Source organism: Gopherus evgoodei, chromosome 2 (genome assembly GCF_007399415.2).
Source record: "Gopherus evgoodei ecotype Sinaloan lineage chromosome 2, rGopEvg1_v1.p, whole genome shotgun sequence".
Lineage (NCBI taxonomy): Eukaryota > Metazoa > Chordata > Testudines > Testudinidae > Gopherus > Gopherus evgoodei.
In genome coordinates this window covers 57,919,792-57,942,426 of record NC_044323.1, presented here as the reverse complement: position 1 = coordinate 57,942,426, position 22,635 = coordinate 57,919,792, and the positions used below count along the sequence as shown (strand labels likewise).

Below are 22,635 nucleotides of genomic sequence, written 5' to 3'. Positions count from 1 at the left end.
CCGCACACCTCCTGCACCCCAACCGCCTGCCCCCTGCCTGCACCTCGCACCCCACCTCGCACCCCAACTCCCTGCCCTGAGCCTCCCATACACCCCGCACACCTCCTGCACCCCAACCGCCTGCCCTGAGCCCCCTCCCGCAGTCCGCATCCCTCCTGCACTCCTGCCCCGAGCCTCCTCCTGCACTCTGCACTCTTCCTGCACTCCAACCCACTTCCCTGAGCCCTCTTATACACCCCGCACCCCTTCTCTGCCCCAATCCCTTGTCCAGAGCCCCTTCCCGCACACCGCACCCCCTCTCACACCCTGCACTCCCTCCCACACCCCAACCCCCTGCCACGGCCCTGCATACAATTTCCCCATCCAGATGTGGCCCTCAGCCCAAAAAGTTTGCCCACCCCTGGTTTAAACCCATCCCTGTTCAGGAAAGCACTTAAGCACATATGTATGTATTACACTTAAGTTTAAGGCTTCAATTCTCTGCTACATGTGAATTCAGCTTGTGTAGTAACAATTGTAGGGAGCTGGGTATGGGTCCCTGATCCTCAGCTGTGTGGTCCCAATAGAAGCTAGAGAACTATATGGCCTACTCTAACTTCTACTGCTAACACAAGATCCATAACAGACCCTATGCCAGTGGAGGATCAGGCACCATGGCTTCACCATGCCCTCTCCTGTTATGTCACATAACTGAATCACCCCTTTTCCTTTCCTTACCCTGGAGGTGGTGTAGTTGGTGCAGGGAACACAAACAACTTTCTATCAGCAAAAAGTTTCTCTGCTCAGGAGGAAGTACTCCAGTGGTTATTTCCAGTTGTTTAAAGCCCACTTTGCACCAAGGAATCCAGCCATAAACTAGTGCAATGGGACATAAGCATGTGTTTAAGTATCTTCCTGAATTGGGATCATGGAGCATGAGCAGCATTTCTGTGAGCAAGGAGACTTGAATAAAGTGGGACAAAAAAAGATAATTCAGAGTGAAAAGGGGGTGAAATCTTGACAACTGGAAATGGATGGACTAGTTTGGTAACCTCCATCCAGCCTTCTTAATTAATCAATTCAGAATTTTTGGAGGACAGAGAAATTTAAGTTAAAGATCAATGTCTTTTGCTCGAAAGATTAAACAGTGAATGAAGGAATGTCACAATCAGTTGGGGAAGAAGGTTTGCATGGGAAAGTAGGTTCAAAGAAAAGGAGGGAGAAAAAGAGAAGAAAATATCGAAACCAAAATTTTTCAGTTTTTGTTTAAACCATAACCCAAAATGTTTCAGCTATATCACAACATTTAATAGAAAATACTATATTTTCATTCAAAAATAGTTTTTTTAAAAAAAGTTAGGGCTTATCTACACTTAAAACTCTATAGCAGCACTGTAGCTGCTGCTGTAGCGCTTCAATTTAGATACTACCTACACTGACAGGAGAAATTCATCCACCAGCACAGGTAATCCACCTTCCCCATTGACTTAGTGCTGTCTACACCCCTGAGCAACATAGTTAGGCTGACCTAATTTTCTAGTGTAGATGAGGCCTTAGATGAAAAGCCATTTTTCACCAAAAAAAAATTGAAACAAATTTATTTATGAAACTTGTTGGTAGGATGGAGGATTAAGATCCTTTAGATGTTAGAAACATGGATAGTCTTCATGTAAGCATCTACTTTTTATTATATATTTATCCACAACCCACCCTTTGAAACCTTTTCATCACTGATTTGGTAAGGTAAAGGTTCCTTAGAATACATTTTAACTCCAGTTAGGTTGCCTACCTATACAGTAAAAAGAATTAATAAATAAGATCATATATCTGGTCAAAAACTGGAAAAAAAAATCATAATTTTTTTCTAAACAAAATTTTTAGTTCTCAAAACATTTCAACCAGCTCTCAGAAATTAAACTCAAATTATTTACAGCCAAATTTAAATGAAAATGGCATACAGAGCAATTGTGAATAGAAACTCTCTCTCACATTTTTTTCATTAGCAGCTTGAACCCCGAATACACAGCTGTATTGTGTTCCCATGCAACACATTCTATGTTGTGGTCCTGCATAAAGCCAAATTTTGACTCTTTGGCAAAGCCCAAGTAACAGGGTTTGTGCACCCCTCTGAGAGGAGTGGTGGATGAAGGAATCCTCCCTTCAGCAGCTGGCAAGATTAACTGGGGCAACAATTGCAGCCTCAAAACTGCAGAAACACCTGTAGCCCCTCTGCATTCTCTTCATAAAGGGTTTTCACCAGTGGATCCACATGGCCCACTGGTCATGCCACCTCTCTCCCTTATTGCTTTCAAACTCTTCTATAGAATTCCACTTCGTGGTACGCCTTCTCCATGGCTCAGACCCCCATGAACTGCAACTGTGCCAGTTCTTCCACCTTTGACTCCTTCCACATCCTTTCAACAGACTGCTGGATTTGGCTCATAAATACTTGGTAAGCTGACCAAAAAAGGAATAGCTCTAGCTGTGGACTGTGCAATAAGTTAGTCTGGTGACAGATCCTCCAGCACCAGCTTTACTATCATCACAGGACTCAACTATGCCTTCAAACTGCAATGCGATATTAGGTATGGCAAGAGCACCATCACCCCCTGGGAATAACAAAGAGAGACTCTGCTTCACAGGACGTGCCTGGCATTGAATGGGAGCCAGCTGAAAGGGTATGGAGTAGTCGTTTGCTGCTGATGTATTCATTTACTGTTCAGAAGCTGGGACCGGGCAGTGGCCCAGACTACACTTATTTTAAATAAAGTAACATGCAAAAATGTGTGATTGCATTAATACAGGCTATAAATTAAATATGCTTCCCAAAATAAACAAATGTAACAGGCTGCATTCATTGGACACATAGCTGGTGAGACGAAGGCAGCTGGGAGTCTAAGGGAGTTAGCCAGCTGAGTTCACCAGTGGAGGAAGGTTTTTTTATTTTGTTTTCTTTTTTCCCCCCCTTCCCTTAACTTGCAGGTAACTCCACAAGGAAGAACCCACAATGGGAGAGAAATGATGTGTTCCCAACACCACTGCTAGCTCTTTCTTTTCCTGCACCTGTGGGGTACCTAGTCAGACAGGTATCCTGACCCTGAAAGCATCTACCAAGATCCTGGTTTTGACTTGCTTGGAATGCAGCCTTCATGTCCAAGTCAATGAAAGCCAGGCCAGGGAAATCACCTGATGTGAGAGATGTCTGTTGGTGGAGTCCTTCAGGAAGCAGGTAAGAGAGCTGAAGGAGGAGGTGGCTCATTTGTGTAGCATCTGGGAGCATGAGGACTACATTGACAGGATGCACATGGAAATATCTGGGATGAAGGATGCTAGCCAACTACAGATGACTACAGCAACACCAGAGGAGGAAAGAGAACTGGTTGCTCTGTGTGAAGGAGATTGGCTCCCTGCCACCTAGGGTAGGACACAGTGCTCCATCCTCCATGCAGATCTCATTTCCAACGTGGTCAAGAACCAGTATGCTGTACTGGCAATGGTAGGTGACCTCAATGACTGAGGAGGAGGAGCCATCTGACATTAAGGGAGGCTCACAGCACCTAACAGGTGAAGTGCTGGTAGCTGGGGACTCCCTTATGAGGGGGATGGAGGCATCCATCTGACCAAGAAAAGGAAGAACATCTTAGCCCATCAACTCACTAACTAACCTAGTGAGGAGGGCTTTACACTAGGTTCAAAGGGGCAGGTGACAAAAGCTTACAGGTAAGCATAAAAAGGCAACCTTAACAGACAGATGTTGGTGGGGGGAGAGGGGGAGACATGGAAAATTACAATAGGGTCATAGGAGCAAAAAATTAGAAATCAGTGGGGGAATCTACTCAACGTCTTAGATGTCTATACACAAATTCAAGGAGTATGAGAAATAAACAGGAGGAACTGGAATATTAGTGCATAAGCTAAATTATGACTTCATTAGCATCACAGTGACTTGGGAAATCTCATCACTTCAGTATTCATATAGAGGGGTATATCTTGTTCAGGAAGGACAGGAAAGGAAAAAATAAGGAGGAAGTGTTGCATTATACATCAAGAATATACACATTTGTTCTGAGGTCCAAGGAAGGAGGTGAGAGTCAGACCACTTGAACGTCTCTGTGTAAAGATAAAAGTGTGTGGGGGGGGAATAGGGGTGATATCATTGTTAAGGTATACTATAGACAACAAAATCAGAAACAGGAGGTGGATGAGGTGTTTCTAGAACAAATAACATAAATATGCAAAACATAAGACCTGGTAGGAGTGGGGAAATTTAACTATCAGATGTCTGCTGGAAAAATAATATGGCAAAACACAAAATTTCCAATAAGTTCTCTGATTGTATTGAGGACAATTTTTTGTTTCATAAATTGGAAGACATAAGGACAACAGGACAGTCATTTTAGATTTTATTCTGACCAGCACATAAGAATGGGTTATGAATCTGAAGGTGGAAGGCAATTTGGGTGAACGTGATCATGTAATGATAGATGTCATGATTCTAAGGAAAGGAAGGATTGAGATCAGCAGGGACAATGGACTTAAAAAAACCCAGACTTTAAAAAACTCAGAGAACTGATAGGTATTGCTGCCTAAGAAGAAAATCTAAGGGAAGGTGTTCGGAAGAACTGTCAGTTTCTCAAGTAAGCAGTATTAAAGGCACAACTTAAACTATTCCAATGTGAGGGAAAGAATCATAGAATATCAGGGTTGGAAGGGACCTCAGGAGGTCATCTAGTCCAACCCCCAAGTAGGAAGAATAGTAAGAGGCCAATATGGCTCCATCAGAAGCTCTTTATTTACCTGAAAATAAAATATTAATCCTATGAAGAATGGAAACATAGATCAATTGCTAAGGAAGAGTGCAAAAGAATAGGACAAGCATGCCGTTACAAATCAGAAAGGCTAAAGCATAAATGAGTTACACCTAGCAAGAGACATAAAAGTCAATAAGAAGAAATTCTTTAAATACATCTGGAGCAAGAGAAAGATGTAGGAAAGTGTAGGTCCTCTACTTAGCAGGAAAGGAGAGCTAATAACTGTCAACATCAAGAAGGTTGAGGTGTTTAATGCCTATTTTGCTTCAGTCTTCACTAAAAAAGTGACCAGATAGTCAATACAATTAACATTGACAAGAAGGAGGAAGGACTGCAAGCCAAAATAGGGAAAGCACAGGTTAAAAACTTTTTAGATAAGTTAGATATTCAAATCAGCAGGGCCTAATGAAATTCATCCTAGTATACTTAAGGAACTAGCTGAAACAATCTTGGAACCATTAGCAATTATCTTTCTGAACTCATGGAGGACAGGTGAGGTCCCAGAGGACCGGAGAAAGACACAAAGAGGATTGGGGAAATTACTGACCAGTCAGTCTAATTTCAATACCTGAAATGACACTGGAAAAAATTATTAAATAATCAGTTTGTAAGCACGTAAAGAATAATAGCGTGAGAAGGAATAGCCAGCATGGATTTGTCATGAACAATTTCCTTTGGTGCCAAGGTTACTAACCTACTGGATAGGGGAAAGCTCTAGATGTGATATATCTCTTTTGACACAGCCCTACTTGACAGTCTCATAAGCAAACTAGGGAAATGTGGTCTAGATGAAATTACTATAATATGGGTACATAGTTGGTTGAAAGACCGTACTCAGAGTAAGATATCTACTGGGGTCTTGCAGAGGTTAGTCCTAGGTATAGTGCTACTCAATATTTTCATTAATGATTTCAATAATGGAATAGAGAGTAGGCCTATAAAATTCGGAGATTACACCAAACTGGGAGGGTTGCGAGTACTTTGGAGGATAGGATTAGAATTCAAAATTATCTTGACAAACTGAAGAACTGGTCTGAAATCAACAAGATGAAATTCAATAAAGACATATGTAAAGTACTTCACTTAAGGAGCAAAAACCACATGCATAGCTACAAAATAGGGCATAATTGGCTAGGCAGTAGTACTGCAGAAAAGGTTCTGGTGATTATAGTGGATCTCAAATTGATTATGAGCCAACAACGTGATGCAGTTGCAAAAAAGACTAATGTCATTCTAGCATTTGTTGACAGGAGTTTTGGATGTAAGATAATTGTTCTGCTCTACTCAGCACTGGTGAGGACTCAGCTAGAGTACAGTGTCCATTTCTGGGTGCCACACTTTAGGAAAGATGGGGATAAATTGGAAAGCATCCAGAGGAGAGCAATAAAAATGATAAAAGATCTAGAAAACCTGACCTATGAGGAAACGTTAAAAAACTGGGCGTATTTAGTCTTGAGAAAAGAAGACTGAGGGGAGACTTGATAACAGTCTTCTCAAATATATTAAGAGATCTTATAAAGAGGATGGTGATCAATTGCTTTTCATGTGTACTGAAGGTAGGACAAGAAGTAATGGGCTTGATCTGCAGCAAGGGAGATTAAGACTACATATTAGGGAAAACTTTCTGAACTATAACGGTAGTTAAATTCAGGAATAAGCTTCTAAGGGAGATTGGGGAAACCCCATCATTGGAGGTTTTAAAGACAAACACTGATCAGAGATGATCTAGGTTTACATGGTTCTGCCTCAGCACAGGGAGCTGAACTTGATAACCTCTTAAGGTTCCTTCCAGCTCTACATTTCTATGATTCCATAAGTACAGTTGAGTTACACCAGGGATGTATTTGGCCCAGTGATTTTCTCATTTGGATCATCTATCTTCATCCTTTTTCTCCCAGTTCTTCAGAACTAGAACTTGTTGCTGTTTACACATTACAGCTATTTCTCTGTGACTATGCTGTGATTGAAGGCCATAAAATGCTCTCCACCCATGGTACAGCATCTCTATATTGCTTCTTTACCAAGTGAGGCAAATAGTCAAAGAATCAGCTTTCCTTCTTTGATGTAAATGTCTTAATTCTCAAAGATTGTACTGGCTCACTGGAAATCAGGGAGACCAATGTATTAAATGGGTGCAAAGCACTAAAAATATGTAAATGAAACGACAATAATAGTTTGGCTACAAGCTACAATTCGGCTTGCAGAAACATGCTAACATTTCTCTGTGCACTTGCTTGTATTGTACATGTTTTACAAATCTAAGAAGTAATCAATGATATAACTATTTCTTCATGGATCCATATTTCGATTACCATTGTACTTTTTTAATATGGAGTTTGTCTCTCAACTGTTAGATGATTTTTTCGTTATAGGCTGTATGCACTTTTCTCTACACCATATACAGTATGATATGCTCTAAAACGTATGGTGGAATGATGAGTATTTTTGTTTTGGGGAAATAATAAATTCCTTTAGCTCTGTGCAAAGAACTTTATTCATCCTTTAGATACATGATTATTATCTGGGCCTATGTTTGCTTTTCCTTTACTTTAAACAAGAGTCACTTACTGTAAATCATCTTTTTGTTTACATTTATACTGGTGTGTATGTGTGGCCTCTTGTACTAAAATTCTAAGATGATTCAGGTTCTGTAAGAGCTACATAAAGGAGGTAGAGTGGATTCAGAATGCAGAGTGGATGAAGAAAAATTTATCTGAGTTGATTTTAAAAAACAAGATATTCCTTTTCTTCACTCTCAGCGTGAAATTCACTCCATTCTCCTTCTCAAGGTTGGGGACGGCGGAGGAGGGAGGAGGAGGAGAAATAAGATACATCCTCCAATATACTGTTAGGTTGTGGAATTGCTGCACAGCCCATCCTGCCTGGAACAGCAAGTGGTACCTCTCAAGCCGACTGAGCAAGGGTTCCTGGCTGTGTCATCCAGATAAGTAAGGATCCCTCTGGACCAGCAACTTTAGAGTCATCGTGAAGCCCTCTTGCCCTGCACACTGGGAGTGTTGAGCTCATGCAATCATAGCTCTACCCATTCCCCTTATTTGTAAAGGATAATGATAAGGACAGTGTAGCATGGAGGGACTTGCATGAGTCCTCTGCCAAGGAGGGATTTCACCCCCAGTGCATTTCTTTGCAGAAGAAATTTAGAGATATCATAAATTAAAGGTAATTTTTTATCTGCACTCTGCATGCATGTCACAATGCAGATAACATCTCAACCTTAAAGGAGTTGGCAGTCGAGCTTCTGTGGCTGCTCAGCTCCTCACCACGGCCAGGTTCTTGTTTCCTCTCCATTCCCACTGCAGATTAATACCTCTCACTGGTGTTCAAGGACTTATTGAGCTAACACAGTGCTCCCTCCTTTGCACATCAACACACAACTCCCACTGACTCCTATGGAGTGTTTTTAAATTACACTAAATAAGGATCTGGATTAGAAAACAAGTCTGGTTTGTATTCCAGCATAGAATGCCAACAGCGTCATATATACTGCAATGCTACACGGCACATTGTTCTACATGTTGTTATTGGGCCAGACTTGTAAAGGTATTTAGGTACCTAAAGATGTAGCTACCTAGTGTAATTTTCAAAATCACCGTGTCACCTAATTCTTATTGATTTCACCTAGACTGTTTTGAAATTCCAACTATATGTCTAGCTGCATCTTTAGGCACCTAAATACCTTTACAAATCTAGCCCACAGGCAAGAAACAAATTTTGACCAAGATTTTCAATAGTGGTTAGTGATTTTGGGGTCCCCGATTGGCGACACCTTAAAGGGGTCTAATGTTTGGAAGTTGGTGAGTACCCATCCTCTGAAAATCAGGCTCCTTTAAGGGCTTAAACCGGGCATCCAGAAACTGAGGCACTGCAAATCAGTAGTTTCTTTTGAAAATCTTGACCTTCATGAACAGTGGTATAAATCAGGAGTAACTCATTCGGTGGGTTACAGTGGTATAAAAACAATGTGAGATCAGAATTAAGCCTCCAAAATTTAACATGTTCTACACAGTTTAAAAATGACTAATATATTACTGCATTTGTAAGTGAGGCCTGTTGAAAAACAGTAAGAAATCACTGAAAGGTTATTTGAATGCCAACAAAATAAAGAACAGGAGTACTTGTGGCACCTTAGAGACTAACACATTTATTTGAGCATAAGCATGAGCTGTAGCCCACGAAAGCTGATGCTCAAATAAATTTGTTAGTTTCTAAGGTGCCACATGTACTGCTATTCTTTTTGCGGATACAGACTAACAAGGCTGCTACTCTGAAACAAAATAAAGCTTTCAAACCTAGACGAAAATATGCCAAGAAGCTCTGCAACAAGGAGTGAGCTAGAAAAGTTAAGAAATAATTTTATTTGTATCACATTCAAGTGGTTCTTGAGAGTTCTATGGCTACCCACAGATTTTAACTAAAGGACAAATTCTTCTGTCAGTTACACCAGGGCAATCTCATATGCGCATAAATGAGGGCAAAATTTGGTTCTGAAATAAAGATCCATCCTAGAAGAAATTATCAAGCCAGAAAAAAAAAACACTTGATGACTATACATACATTTAGCTGTGACTTTGTACCCGCCTAATGGAGCATCGTGGCCTTCCACAGCATCAAATCCAGCTGATACTAGAACAATGTCCGGATCAAACTCATTGGCAATTGGCATAATCACAGTCCTGCAGAATAAAAAGGCAGCCAGTCATAAACTACAGATCATACCTTCATAAAGCATACTGCTTGGCATGATCCCCAAAATCCGCTATACAAAAACAAAAGTCTGGGCATCAAAAACATTAATGTCTTCCTTTAACTACATTCATCATCATTATATGTTGTCAAAAAATTCTACTTTTCCCATCTCTGCTTTTGTTCTTTTTCTTTTCCAATTTTTCCAGGTTTTCTTTAAAGTACAGGTACATGTGAAAACTTCTAATATTACACACACATCTGTGCCTGTTTTATCCCACTGCCTATAAAAAGCTGTCTCTTCCAGGGGAGTGACTAATGGTTTACAGAGAATATTCAAAGCCTCAGTGGAAACCTGGACTGCTCCAGTGAGTGCGAACTTGGTGTAAATTTGAACTATAAATTTCTGTTGGGAAAATGTTTGCTTTCCAAACATTTTTTTTTTAACATTTTAAAATGTTTGTCAAGGTGGGGGGTGACTCTAGCAAAGGAAAAACATGAAATTCCCTTAATCAAATCCAGGCTACATTGTCAAACCTTTCCAAGGTCAAGCATAGCAGGAATGTGACAACCACAAAATAGTGACAGCAACCCCTGCTGGTTTCAGTCAGATAATTCAATGCTTCACATTCCCAAACATTCTAGTTTTTTTAACCCTTTCCTTCACATAGATTTTATCCTGGGTTAGGATTTTGATTGTTTAGCTTAGCTTTTATCAGCATTTAAAGATTTCTTTAAAGCAAATTTATTAAAGAAAAGGTAAAACTCAAGCTGGATTCACAAGTATTTTCTTTCACTTGACTTTTCAGGATTCATGCTCATATGTTGGCTTAAAAATTACAGGTTCAAACACTGATACTTTATTATTGTTGACTGTTTAATTCTGAAGGTCTTCAATAATATTAAAAGTCAATTGCATTAATTAAGATGCTAATCTAAATTCACTAAATCCAGAATTCCAGACTTCAGACTAAAAGTCTTCTTAAAATTAATATCTTTATATACCATGTATGATAGCACCTGCCTCATTTTAAATCACTTGTGCATTCTCTTACTGTTACTGCACATAGGAAAAAGAAGAGCATGTTTAGGAGCTAGACTTCATGTTAAATAAATTAGACTGTTAACAGTTCTCATCCATTCTGTGTGATTTTTGTTTCTGCATTTTAACTTCCTTTGTTTTGTTCCAAATTGCTCAATAGTAAGCTTAACACTAGGGACCATATCCTGCACTCTTTACTCCCACAAAACTCCACTTGAGTTGCAGTCAATCGGAGTTTTATCTAAATAATAAGCGTAGGGTCAGGACACTAGAGAATCAGATTGCTGTCATTTTAGCTCAGAAAAGAGGGTAGTTCAACTTTACTGCAGGTCTGTTATGCTTATTCCATTGATATTGCACTAAAGCCATACAATGCAAGTATACAGAAAATTCCATAAAGACACAACAGTTATTATATAATTACCTTTAAAGAAAGCTATGTTGAAAGAATGTTAAGTTTGACAAGCAAGTAGTCAAAAGTTAGGAAATGCCTGGGCAGCCTTAATCCAACCCCTGGTGCATATTTATTGTGATACAGTATTTAAGTCCATGATCACTGCCTCATTCACCACACACCTTCCAGTTTCTGAAACAAATGAGACAGGGGCCCTACAGACATCAGCCTTCTTCATTGCATAGCCCCAAATTCACCCTGAGAGCGTTGTGCGTCCTGCGCACTGAATGAGACAGGGATGATGTAAAGTCCAAGCCCAGGTCCTGATTCTAACTCCCTTCTCCCTCATACTCCCCTCTCCTCAATCTCCTGCTCTTGACCTACAGCACTGCATCTCTCCTGCCACCCTATCACCACCCCAGTTCCTCATCCCTCTGCATTCCAGTCATATTCCTTATCCAAGCTGCCAGAGAACAACTGCAGGGGAAGTCCTGCTCAGGCTCACAGTCCTGGGATGGCACATGCCTCTGTGGAGAAGGTGCATGAGTAAAGCTCCATGTTCATCGCAAAAGCAAAACAACACAAAATGAAAAAGAACATAAAAAATGGCATAAAACAAAAATGCACCCTAAAGTAGCAGCTCCTGCAGCTCTTGTCCTGCAGGGCTGGATCCAGCCCTACTCCGAGTGTTGCAACCTGGCACATGGGATCATAGTGCTGCTCAGGTTTGCCCCGCCCTCTCTGATGAAGGGGCAGCCGGGTCAAACCTGAGCAATGCTGCGAACCCACGTCCAAGTCCAGGGCCGGCTCCAGGGGTTTTGCTGCCCCAAGCAGCCAAAAAAAAAAAAAGCCACTATCGCGATCTGCGGCAATTCGGCGGGAGGTCCTTCGCTCCGAGCGGGAGTGAGGGACCCTCCGCGGAACTGCCGCGGAATACCTTAAAGTGCCACCCCCCTCCAGAGTTGCCGCCCCAAGCACCTGCTTGGTAAGCTGGTGCCTGGAGCCGGCCCTGTCCAAGTTACAATGCCAGGCGTGGGGAACTGAGCCTAGACCTGCAGGACAGGAGCCACTGCTGCAGAATGAGTGCGGGTAGGCTTTATCTGCAACTCCCTGGGGCCTCCCAACCCCCAGGTGCAGGACCTAACCCCCTTCCCCAGAGTTTTCCACCTCCTGCAGGCAGGACCCAACCCCTCACTAGGTCCCTTCAACCCAGAGGACAGGGAAAATATATGAGGAATAAGTGAGGGGTCCTCAAGACTAATAAGTGACCTGGAGAGCTGGGATTCAGTAGGGGAGGTGGAATATTTAAGGGGGTAGAGAAGGGGTTTCTGGACCTAATGGGATTGGGCGGGCTGAAGGTCAATAGGACAGGGGTGTGACAGGGTGTTATCAGTAGCATTCTGATCACTGACATTGCTGTAGCTTGGAGAAGGCAGAGGGGCATTGCTGGCATATGATGGCGTATATTACATTGGTGGATGTGCAGGTGAATGAACCGGTGATGGTGTGGCTGATCTAACCAGATCAGCCACACCATCACCAGTTTATTCAACTGCACGTCCACCAGTGTAATATACGCCATCATATGCCAGCAATGCCCCTCTGCTATGTACATCGGCCAACCTGGACAGTGTCTACGGAAAAGGATAAATGGACACAAATCAGATATTAGGAATGGCAATATACAAAAACCTGTAGGAGAACACTTCAACCTCCCTGGCCACACTATAGCAGACCTTAAGGTGGCCATCCTGCAGCAAAAAAACTTCAGGACCAGACTTCAGAGAGAAACTGCTGAGCTTCAGTTCATCTGCAAATTTGACACCATCAGCTCAGGATTAAACAAAGACTGTGAATGGCTTGCCAACTACAAAACCAGTTTCTCTTCCCTTGGATTTCACACCTCCGCTGCTAGAACAGGGCCTCATCCTCCCTGATTGAACTAACCTCATTATCTCTAGCTTGCTTGCACATATATATATGCCTCTGGAAATTTCCACAACATGCATCTGATGAAGTGGGTAGTCACCCACGAAAGCTCATGCTCCAAAACGTCTGTTAGTCTATAAGGTGCCACAGGATTCTTTGCTGCTTTTACAGATCCAGACTAACACGGCTACCCCTCTGATAGGTTAACAAGGTAATTGGGGAGAATAGAAGGAGAGGAAACAGGAAGCCAGGGGAGCTCAAGAGGAGCTCAGAAGGAAGCACAGAGAATCAGCCTGGGCTGGGCTGGGCAGGGCAGTCAGGGCTGTAACCCTGTATTGCACAAGTATTGTAATATAATAGGGAAATAAATGCACACCTTGGTGAAAGATAAACAACCCAGTGTATATGTTTGTGACTGCGAAACCATCTGAACTGCCCAGGCTGCGAGGTTCACCAGGTACCGATGGAGGCAATCTGTGACAAGGAGAAATATATAGGGGGGCTTGAGGGTGCCTGGATAATAGGTAAAATAAAATAAAAAGAAATTCCTAAAACAAAAAATATATAAAAAATAAAAAGAATATCATGGGCTCTACACACGAGCAGCCTGGTCATCATATAGTAGTTGTAAATGGATGGATCATGCTCACTACAGATTGAATCTTTGGAAAATTTAGCTTCCAAATTCTAACACGTTTCTAGTGAGCATATGCAAACTGAGACTATTATTCAGATCCTTATAACTTGACCACATGTGGTCACAGTTCCATTGGGAAGCCAATAGGCTTATCCCTGATATCAGGGCATCCCACCCCATCCCCTGACCAAATTTCAAGTCCCTGCTCCAAAGCCTGGAGACGCTAGTCTCAGTGAAATGGTTATAAGAATTGTTTAGCTCAAGCAAAACATGCTTTCCTCTAATCTTGTTCTCAGAAACAGCTCAATCATTTTAGCTGAAACTTCCCAGAAAAATTCAGACTGAAGCAAACATACAGCATGGAAAATTTCAACTCAAATGGTTAAATTATGGGAAAGTTATAAATAACTGAAAACAGCATCTTACAGTGGGACTTGTCAGGCAACCATACTTATAGGCGTCACTATTTAGCATTATCTATAATGGTAGTAAAAATTTGTAGAGAGAGAATATATGGAAACTTCCAGACAAAAGAAAGTGATGATGATTACAATGATAGTAACTGGAAAGGTGGGAATGACATTTAGAATGGTTCTGTCAGTGATAGCTGAGATAACAAGGGTGAGTACTCGTCTGAAAATACTTTTCTGAAAATTAGCAAAAAGAAAAAAAATGAGAAATTCTGCTTTTGAGAATCCAGATGTAAAGCATCAACTTGGATGAATGTATTTCACACCAGAGCAGTACCCCCACTCCCGTCACAAAAAAATAAGATTACTTTACTAATTGTGGCAGACTTTTGCTAGTATGATTCAGCATATTGCACACAGAGCTGGCCTGTGAAGACCAGAAAAGCTACGTCATTGCTTCCTCTCCCTTTCATCCCTCCAAATTTGGGGGCAACTGGAATATCAGAGTTAATCTAATTCATCTTTCGTTTTAATAATAAAAATACATTTATAGTTCTTTTCTTTGCAAAATACTAAGGAAAGTATAATTTGATTGCTAGGATAGAAAGTTAGTCCCTATTTCCTTCTAAAAATCATTAGTTGTTCATGGTTCTCACTACAGCAACCCAAGGCTGGTCTTTGGCCTTCAAGAAAACCATGGCTGCAGGTTCACTGATTTTTGGGAGGACTCACATGGTAATGGATTCTAGGGCTCCTTAGACTGCTACTGATAGCACTAATGTCGCTCTCTCCCTCAAACCTAGCAGCATGAATCTAAGCTGGTTCCTGTGTTGAACAAACAATATGATGTTGCAAACATGAAGGGGCAGTTCATCATGAAGGTATAATGCACCTGGTCTAATGCACTACGTGTAGAACTGAAAGCCAGGGACGTCTCCTCTCTGTGTCCAGCTCTGACAACAACTCCTTCTATGGCTTAGGCAAGTGACGGAACATCTCTGCCTACATTCCTCCATCTATAAAACCAAGACAGTGATACTTTCATACCATATGGGGTTGCTGTCATGAGTAATTTGTTTAACTCGAACATATAGATAATACATTTCACCAGAATGCACACCAAACCCTGTCGTCACAGTGGCTCTCACAGATCCCCAACCTCCTTGGCTTGTCTGGACAACTGTCCTTTGCAAAACCTTTTAGATGTTGACTACCATGCAAAGCCCTGTTCAAGCAACTGGGCTGCACATCACCAGGAGGCTGGAGGCCCTTTAAGATCCATCCCTTCCCCCGCCCATAGTTGAAATTCAGTTCTTCCCTGAACCCAAGTTTTGTTTAGCTCAGGGAAGAGGGAACAGTTAAAGAGCAGGTTACAGCTCCCTGATCCTGTGCTGGCCTGGCCAAGCATCCGAGAGAGCAGCCTTGGGACCTTGTGCTAGTGAAGGATCTGCATAACACAGAGAGCTCCACCCATGACACCAGTGTGGGGTGGGGTAGTTGGCTGCTTCACTGAGTTTGCACCAGAGTGAGTTCACCCATGCCATGGCCAGCTTCAGTCAAAATACGTCTGGACCTGAACATTACAGAGGGAAAAAAGCTGTAAAATTACATTTGGGTGTATTCTAAAGAATCATCTTGTTAGCCATCCCTAATTCCTCAGGACATATCTATGCTCAATAGTATATCACATCTGACAGGTTCTGGTTATGATGAATGTCAAAACACCTTCTTACAGTCCCAACAAAAATACTCTAAAAGGCTCTGTAGACAGAGGCTGTATCCAAGATTAAGACTAAGGTTAGTTATTATTTTATCTGGAGGGGAATTAAGAATTAGATCCAGGCAGTAGTGCACTAGGGGACAAATTCTTCTATCAGATGCAGTAGTGCAACCCTACTGAAGCCAGCTGCACTGCATGGGTGTAACAGAACGCAATATCTGTTACTGAGATATTTCTGAGACTTTGGATGGAAATACCATTGTCTGACTAGATCTGAGTTTTATATTTTAACTATTACTCATACCCTCCACTTCTTCCTTCCCTCGCTAAAGAAAAAAAATCCAAGAGAGAGTTATTTTCTGTTATCCTGTGTCATACAGAGCCATACTTATTGGATATAAAGTATTCACCTGAAAAGAACAGTAGGATTCAAGGGACTTCCCTGCTCTTTCTTTCCTTTTGCTGTGTCACTAATTGCACGTCACATTTTAAAATCTTGAGCAGTCGGCTCATGGCTTATATCACACCAGAGTTTACTTCACTCCATTAAGCCTTACAGGTATAGTGGAGCTGTCTCTGATGACTCAAGATAATGCAGACCCTCCTTTAGTTTGATGGCGCTGGCAGTGGACCATGTGGCTGGGAATTTGAAGAGATTAATTTTATATCCACAAAAGAGATTTCCCCATAGAATTAATGCATTCCATTTGGGCATGCTGCTATCTGAAAAGAAGCCATGGGACAGCTTCCAGTTGGGTGTAATCCTAGAGAAAACATCAAGCATGTGTTCTTTCCCCTCCACAGCAGTATGAACATCAGATGCAAGACATTATAGAGACTTTACCATTTACTTGATCTTATTCCTTTTATTCTTCTATTCTATTTTTGTGGTTTTACAGCACATGGGAAGCATGCTCCCAAACATTTGTTCTCCCAGAAGACATGCAGAGAAGTATCCAAGCCAGAAATTCATCTGGATGTGCCACCAAACAAAGCCAAAGATCTTCAGAGAAAGGGCTAAGTTGACATAAATGACCACTCTAATTGGGCAGTGTTTATAATTTAAGAGGAAGCAAGAAAGACAACCTACACAGAACACTGAGGATGGTAATAAGTATAACTGAAAGGGCAAATCTAAAAAGTAGCACTTTCCACCCACAGTTCTCAAAGCACTTTATACATGTTAACTAAGAAACACAATGGTCCACATCCTCAGTTGGTGGGAATCAGCATAGCTATGATCTGGCCCAACATTCCTTTAAAGTAAGCATTATTATACCCATTTCACAAATGAATAAACTGAGGCAGAGTTCAGGTAACTAAGTTGCTTAAAGTATCACAGTGATCATAAGGAAAAACCTGGACAGAAAACAGAAATGAAGAATCCAAGTCCACTGTTTTAGTTACTAGACAACACTAAGTATTATTTATTCAGTTTCCCCACTGCCACCTTTTGCTGAATATACATAACACATTAGTTCTAATATACCTAGTTTTTGATCCAAGAGGGGCCCTCCCTCAATTTGAAGTAATATACTGCTATCTACTAAAACTCTCAATCTCCCACCTCAAAGAAACAATATCAGAGTCACCTCCATGGGACTGAAAGTTACATATGTTCAGGTATGTTGCTGAACCCAGGCACAGTGAATAAATCAGTGAAGCCCAGGAGGTTGAGCCCCAGCATTTCAAAGCATATGCAATACTTGTTGGGAACAGTGCCCTATGGTATCTATGACTTTTATGTGTTGTTTTCATGTATGTTTTAATGTAATATAATATCATGTATGTTACCTACTTACATGAAAGAAAACTATGTTGTATTCCCCCCTCCACACACACACATGAACTTCAGGTTAATTTTTTCTGTATTATTAAGTACAGTTATATCTCCCAATCAAACTAGCTAATCTTGGATATGGCACTACATCAGAACAAATGGGGTTTTAAAATAGGAATGAATCTCTAGCATAATTAATGGATTTTCCCTTCTTAGACCCCAATCCTACCAACAATTAAGCGAGTGCTTAACTTTATTACTGTGAGTAGCCCCACCAATTTCCATTGCATCAAAGAGTTTAAAGGCACCTGCAGCTTTGCATCTTTTATTGTTCTTTTTATTTTATTTTTTTGGCTTTTGCAACTTACATTTTTGAGCCTGAGATTATTATTCATAGGTTTCTTTTTAAATGAATAATGATTTAGGCATCCCGCCTGAAATTTTCCAAAGTTCTGTTACAACTGGAATTGCAACATCAACAGCAACCAAAAAACATAAGAAATATTTACTACAATATGTGCTGATCCTTCCATTTTTTAAATTGTTATTTACTAAGGTGGTTTTCATGTAATTACCTTCTACATTTGATCTATGGCATGCCTAAATCCGATCCACTGAATTAGTTCAAAAATAACCAAAGATGGGCAAAATATATTAGCAAATAGGAGAAAGATTAGAAAAATATTACTCTGAATTTTTCAGAAACTACAAAGAAGGAGTTAATGGTATTGTCACACGAAAATATCCAGCTTCTAAAAGCTATGACATACAGACATCCACAATGAGAATTAATATCTATATTCAGATTTCAGTTTATTCACAGCTTAGCAGTGTTTAGATATAGGGTTTTAAGATTGGCCCAATATGGAGTCAAATTTTAGGGAAGTTTAGATCCATAACCATTGCCAAGGTTCAGTGTTCAAATATGTAGCTGTAGTTCAAACCTATCCAGAATTTACAGTTTGCTATTGAATATAGATGCCCATCTGCGTACAGAAGTGATATGTGGATGATATCTGAAAAGAGGCAAAGAGAACATATACAGTAGTATGCCCCCTTAAAGAGCAGTTTTATTCTGAAAGGTCAGTATGTAAAAATAGCACCTGCTTAGTCAACAAACCTGCTCCTGCATGTATTCATAATCATATGTGTTTATGTATTTTAGTTATAGAAATAAGTGTTTTCTGTCTTCTCCTCTGCAGAACCAACACAGCTAAAAACTGATCACGCTGGATATCATTCCATCTTATATATCATAAACAAAAGTATTTAAGTTCCTTTCAGCTGGAGACCATGGTATTGACAAGTGTGACTGCGGGATTAATTTGACCTTGATGATCTTTATTACTGGTGAAGATGCACAAGAAGCAAGAAATCCAGCTTAATTTCTAGAGTCTGTCTGCAAGGCTGGAGGTTAAAAAAACAACATTGTGTTACCTGTAAAATGAACACCATGAATAAGGAGAAAGATGATAAACATGAAACCTTATAACCACACTAACATACATCATGTACATACACACACATCCTGCAAAATTTTTCTCTCAGTAATGTCTTAGGCCAGAATTTAGCCCATGTAGTGTAACATGTGCCTATTGGAAACTCATTTACTGCCCATCTGTTATTACTTTATTTTTTAATATATATATATATATACACACACACACACACATATATATATAATCCCTAGAAGTTTTTCTAACATAAAACATAAAAGTAATAATAGGGATTTAAAAAGAGTTTTCTATTTTAAAATTTGGATGGAGTGCAATGTAGAGCTTAACACTCAAATTTCACTTCTGTGAAATCTGGGTACAGTACAGTATATCCTCTTTGCTAGTCTTAAATAGCTATCAGTTTTGTCTTTCTGTTAAATCATTTCTTTCAATAGAATTTTATCACACAAATCAATGGACTTGGCCTAAATCTTTGCCACAATAAGCCAACAATACCACTAAAATCCCCACAGTAAACCTAAATATTACATACTAAATGTGAAAAAAAAATCAAAACTTATAATAATAGAAAAAAGTAACTGGAGAGGTCAGACTTTATGGTAAGTAAATATAGTGCGGTTTATGGAATGCACAAAACAAATGGCAGTTTGTCTATGGAATTGTTTATTTCTATGGAAAAATTTGTATTCTTTTCAATACAGGCTACCTTTTTAATTTAGTCCAGGGGTCAGCAATCTTTCAGAAGTGGTGTGCCGAGTCTTCATTTATTCACTCTAATTTAAGGTTTCGTGTGCCAGTAATACATTTTAATGTTTTTAGAAGGTCTCTTTCTATAAGTCTATAGTATATAACTAAACTATTGTTGTATGTAAAGTAAATAAGGTTTTTAAAATGTTTAAGAAGCTTCATCTAAAATTAAATTAAAATGCAGAGCCCCCCAGACCGGTGGCCAGGACCCGGGTAGTGCGTGTGCCACTGAAAATCAGCTCACCTGCCACCTTTGGCACACGTGCCATAGGTTGCCTACCCCTGATTTAGTCTTTCCAAAGCATTTGACATCAAGAATTCCCTAACTACATAACACTGTAAGAATGGTACAATAGAAAGGATAATTTAGTAGCTAATTTACATGCCAGAAGAATATTGACTAGGTGAGTAGGGAGAAGAAGGACAAGGGTACTGCTTGGAATAAACTAAAAAACATTCTGCCTTCATGACCCAATGGACACTTCATTTGTTGCAGAGACCATACAAAGCAACAGTCCAAGCCACAACTTAGAGCCTAAAATTCCCAAAAGTTCAAAAGGTATTAGGGTAGGTCTACACAGCAGTCAGGGGCTGAAACTGCAGCTCATGTATACTTACCTGAGTTAGCTTTAATCCAGCTAGCTTGAGTAGCAGTAGCAATGAAGCCATGGCAGCACGGGTTTCAGCATGGGCTAGTTGCCTGAGTAATTACCATGGATTCTCGGCAGGTTTAACCCAGATCAGGTTTATGAACATTTATGAAAATATCACTTTTCACATCCACTAGTCAGGAACAGTGTTATGCATGGAACTTATTCAGTTATCTTTTTACATTTCCCCCCATATTTCACATATTCATTTTCCTAGATGTAATGAATGCTGTGTGAAGTGAAGTTGGAAGTGTCCTCATAGTTTATCTAGTCTGGCTCCTAGTATACTTAGCATAGCTTCTAAAAGGTAGTTCCTCTGCTTCTTTTCTTCTTTTTTGCCTTTAAAAGCTCTTGCCTTCACAACATGGGCAGCCTATTCCATTGCTTACTTTTCCCTTGAACTGAAGGAATTCAGAAGTTGCTTTTATGTGCTTAAGCTGATTTTGTCAACTCTTAAGAGTTATTACCTCAAAGAGAAGAGGTACGGTATGAATATGTTATTTCCTCCTACTTCGTCCTAAGATATAAAATAAAGCAATTGAGAAGAGTGACATGGAGATTTCCTTACATGCAGGCCAAATTCACTATGAGGGAATCCTTCTGATCTACAGTAAGATGATGCTGTTGTCTTGCTATACCAAAAGAAGGACAGAAGACACTTGATATGGATTTAATCAGGCCACAACTTTATTATTAGATGCCTGGGACTACCCAGTGTATAAAAGTGTACAGTGCAGGCAACTCCATGTTCATTCAGATAACCACCCAGGACTTCCATTAGCCCTCCTTTATTTTCCAGCCAGGTCCCCCAGCCAACCCATAGCTTGGACCTTACCATCCCCCCTCCCCATCCTAGGAGGATTAAGGTGGGCTATAAGAGAGTGGAGTTTGCACCTTGCCGTACCAATTATACAAGCTCTGAACACACACACACACCACACACACACACAAGTTCCATTCTTTTCCTTTAACCAGCAACTTTTTTTAAATTCCTTTACCAGGCCATTTATCTGGTCACTGGATGCCTTCCAAATGGAGTCTGGATATCTGCCACAAGGAGGTGCCAGCAATTAGCTTGGCTGTTCCCCTTTGCCCCAAACCCAGTCGGGTTCCCAGCCATCTCCCAATGGCCTCTTTAATACCATCTAAATATGCCAGCTCCCAAGTCTGAGAAGTGATCAGCCATCCTCCCAAAAGAACTTGGTTGCCCCTTGCACTATGCCAGGATTGTTGAGGACACCAGCAGCTAGATTGCCAATGACCATGGACTGCAACACCCGCCCATCTCTGATGAACCATTGGTGACTAGCATTACAGATCCTGAAACTGGAAGAATTCATTAAAACTTCCTTCATAACTCAGCCATGTGCCCAGAAACAAGGATCTCCATACCACTGACAACATCATACGCTGAGACTCCACAGTGCCAGTGGCATCTGCTCAAGTTCATTGCTAGCTCCTGGTGCAAGCTCCCAAAATCTGTGGAAGTGAAAATGAGACAGGGCATCTGCTATGCCATTATTCACTCCAGGCACATGCTTGGAATTAAAACAGATGTTGAGTCTTAAACATTGTAGCACAAATACCCTCACTAAGTTCATAATCCTGTATGAACTGGACATTTGGTAACTGATAACATATGCCACTGCCATGTCATCACACCCAGAAGCACATCCTTTTATTAGCTGATTTTGGCCCCTAGATAACCACTGCAACTAAAATGGGGAGAAATTTCAGGAAAGTCATGTCATGCAATACCTCATTTTATGTCCAGATGGCTGGCTATTTCTGTGAACACGGCCTGCTTTGGTAAAACACCCCAAAACCCATATCCCTGAAGCATCTGAATGGATTTTCAAACTCGCCTCTAATAGCCATTCCTTCCTCCATAACATCATCCCATTAAATTGACTCAGAAACTGTTCTCACACCTTCAAGTCTTCCTTCATCTCTCTAATAACTCATATATAATGGTGTCTCCTGGCTATTTCCGCTGTTGCCACCATAAGCCTGGCCACAGGATGCCCACCCTGGGGCAACAACCCTGTAGGCAAAGTTCAGGTGCACATAATAGACTGCAGGTTTGGTAGCATGAGTTTCTTGGCTCTTACAGCTCTCCTGAGCAACCCCAATAGCTCCTGAAGCTTATCCTAAGTTAGTCGTGACATGCCCTCATGGGTGTCCAGCTCCATCTCCAGGTAGGTCAATGTAGTGGAAGGGCCCTGTTTTCTCTTCCACTAGGGGTACCCCTAAATGTTTAGCCAGTGCCTGAAATGTGTCCAACAGGTGAACACACTCATCTGACCCACCTTGTCCTGCAAACAAAAAGTCATCTAAATAATGCACTACAGCTGCCCGCACCCCTGCTCAATGCA

The 22,635-nt window shown here is 40.8% G+C and overlaps 1 protein-coding gene across 1 annotated transcript in view; it reads right to left on the bottom strand.

The window, feature by feature from the left end:
• HDAC9 (histone deacetylase 9) overlaps positions 1-22,635 on the bottom strand; it is a 684,467-nt gene that overhangs the window by 77,149 nt on the left and 584,683 nt on the right. Inside the window, 1 exon segment of the mRNA XM_030550719.1 lies at positions 9,366-9,484. Within this exon segment, the coding sequence (XP_030406579.1) occupies positions 9,366-9,484 (119 nt within the window).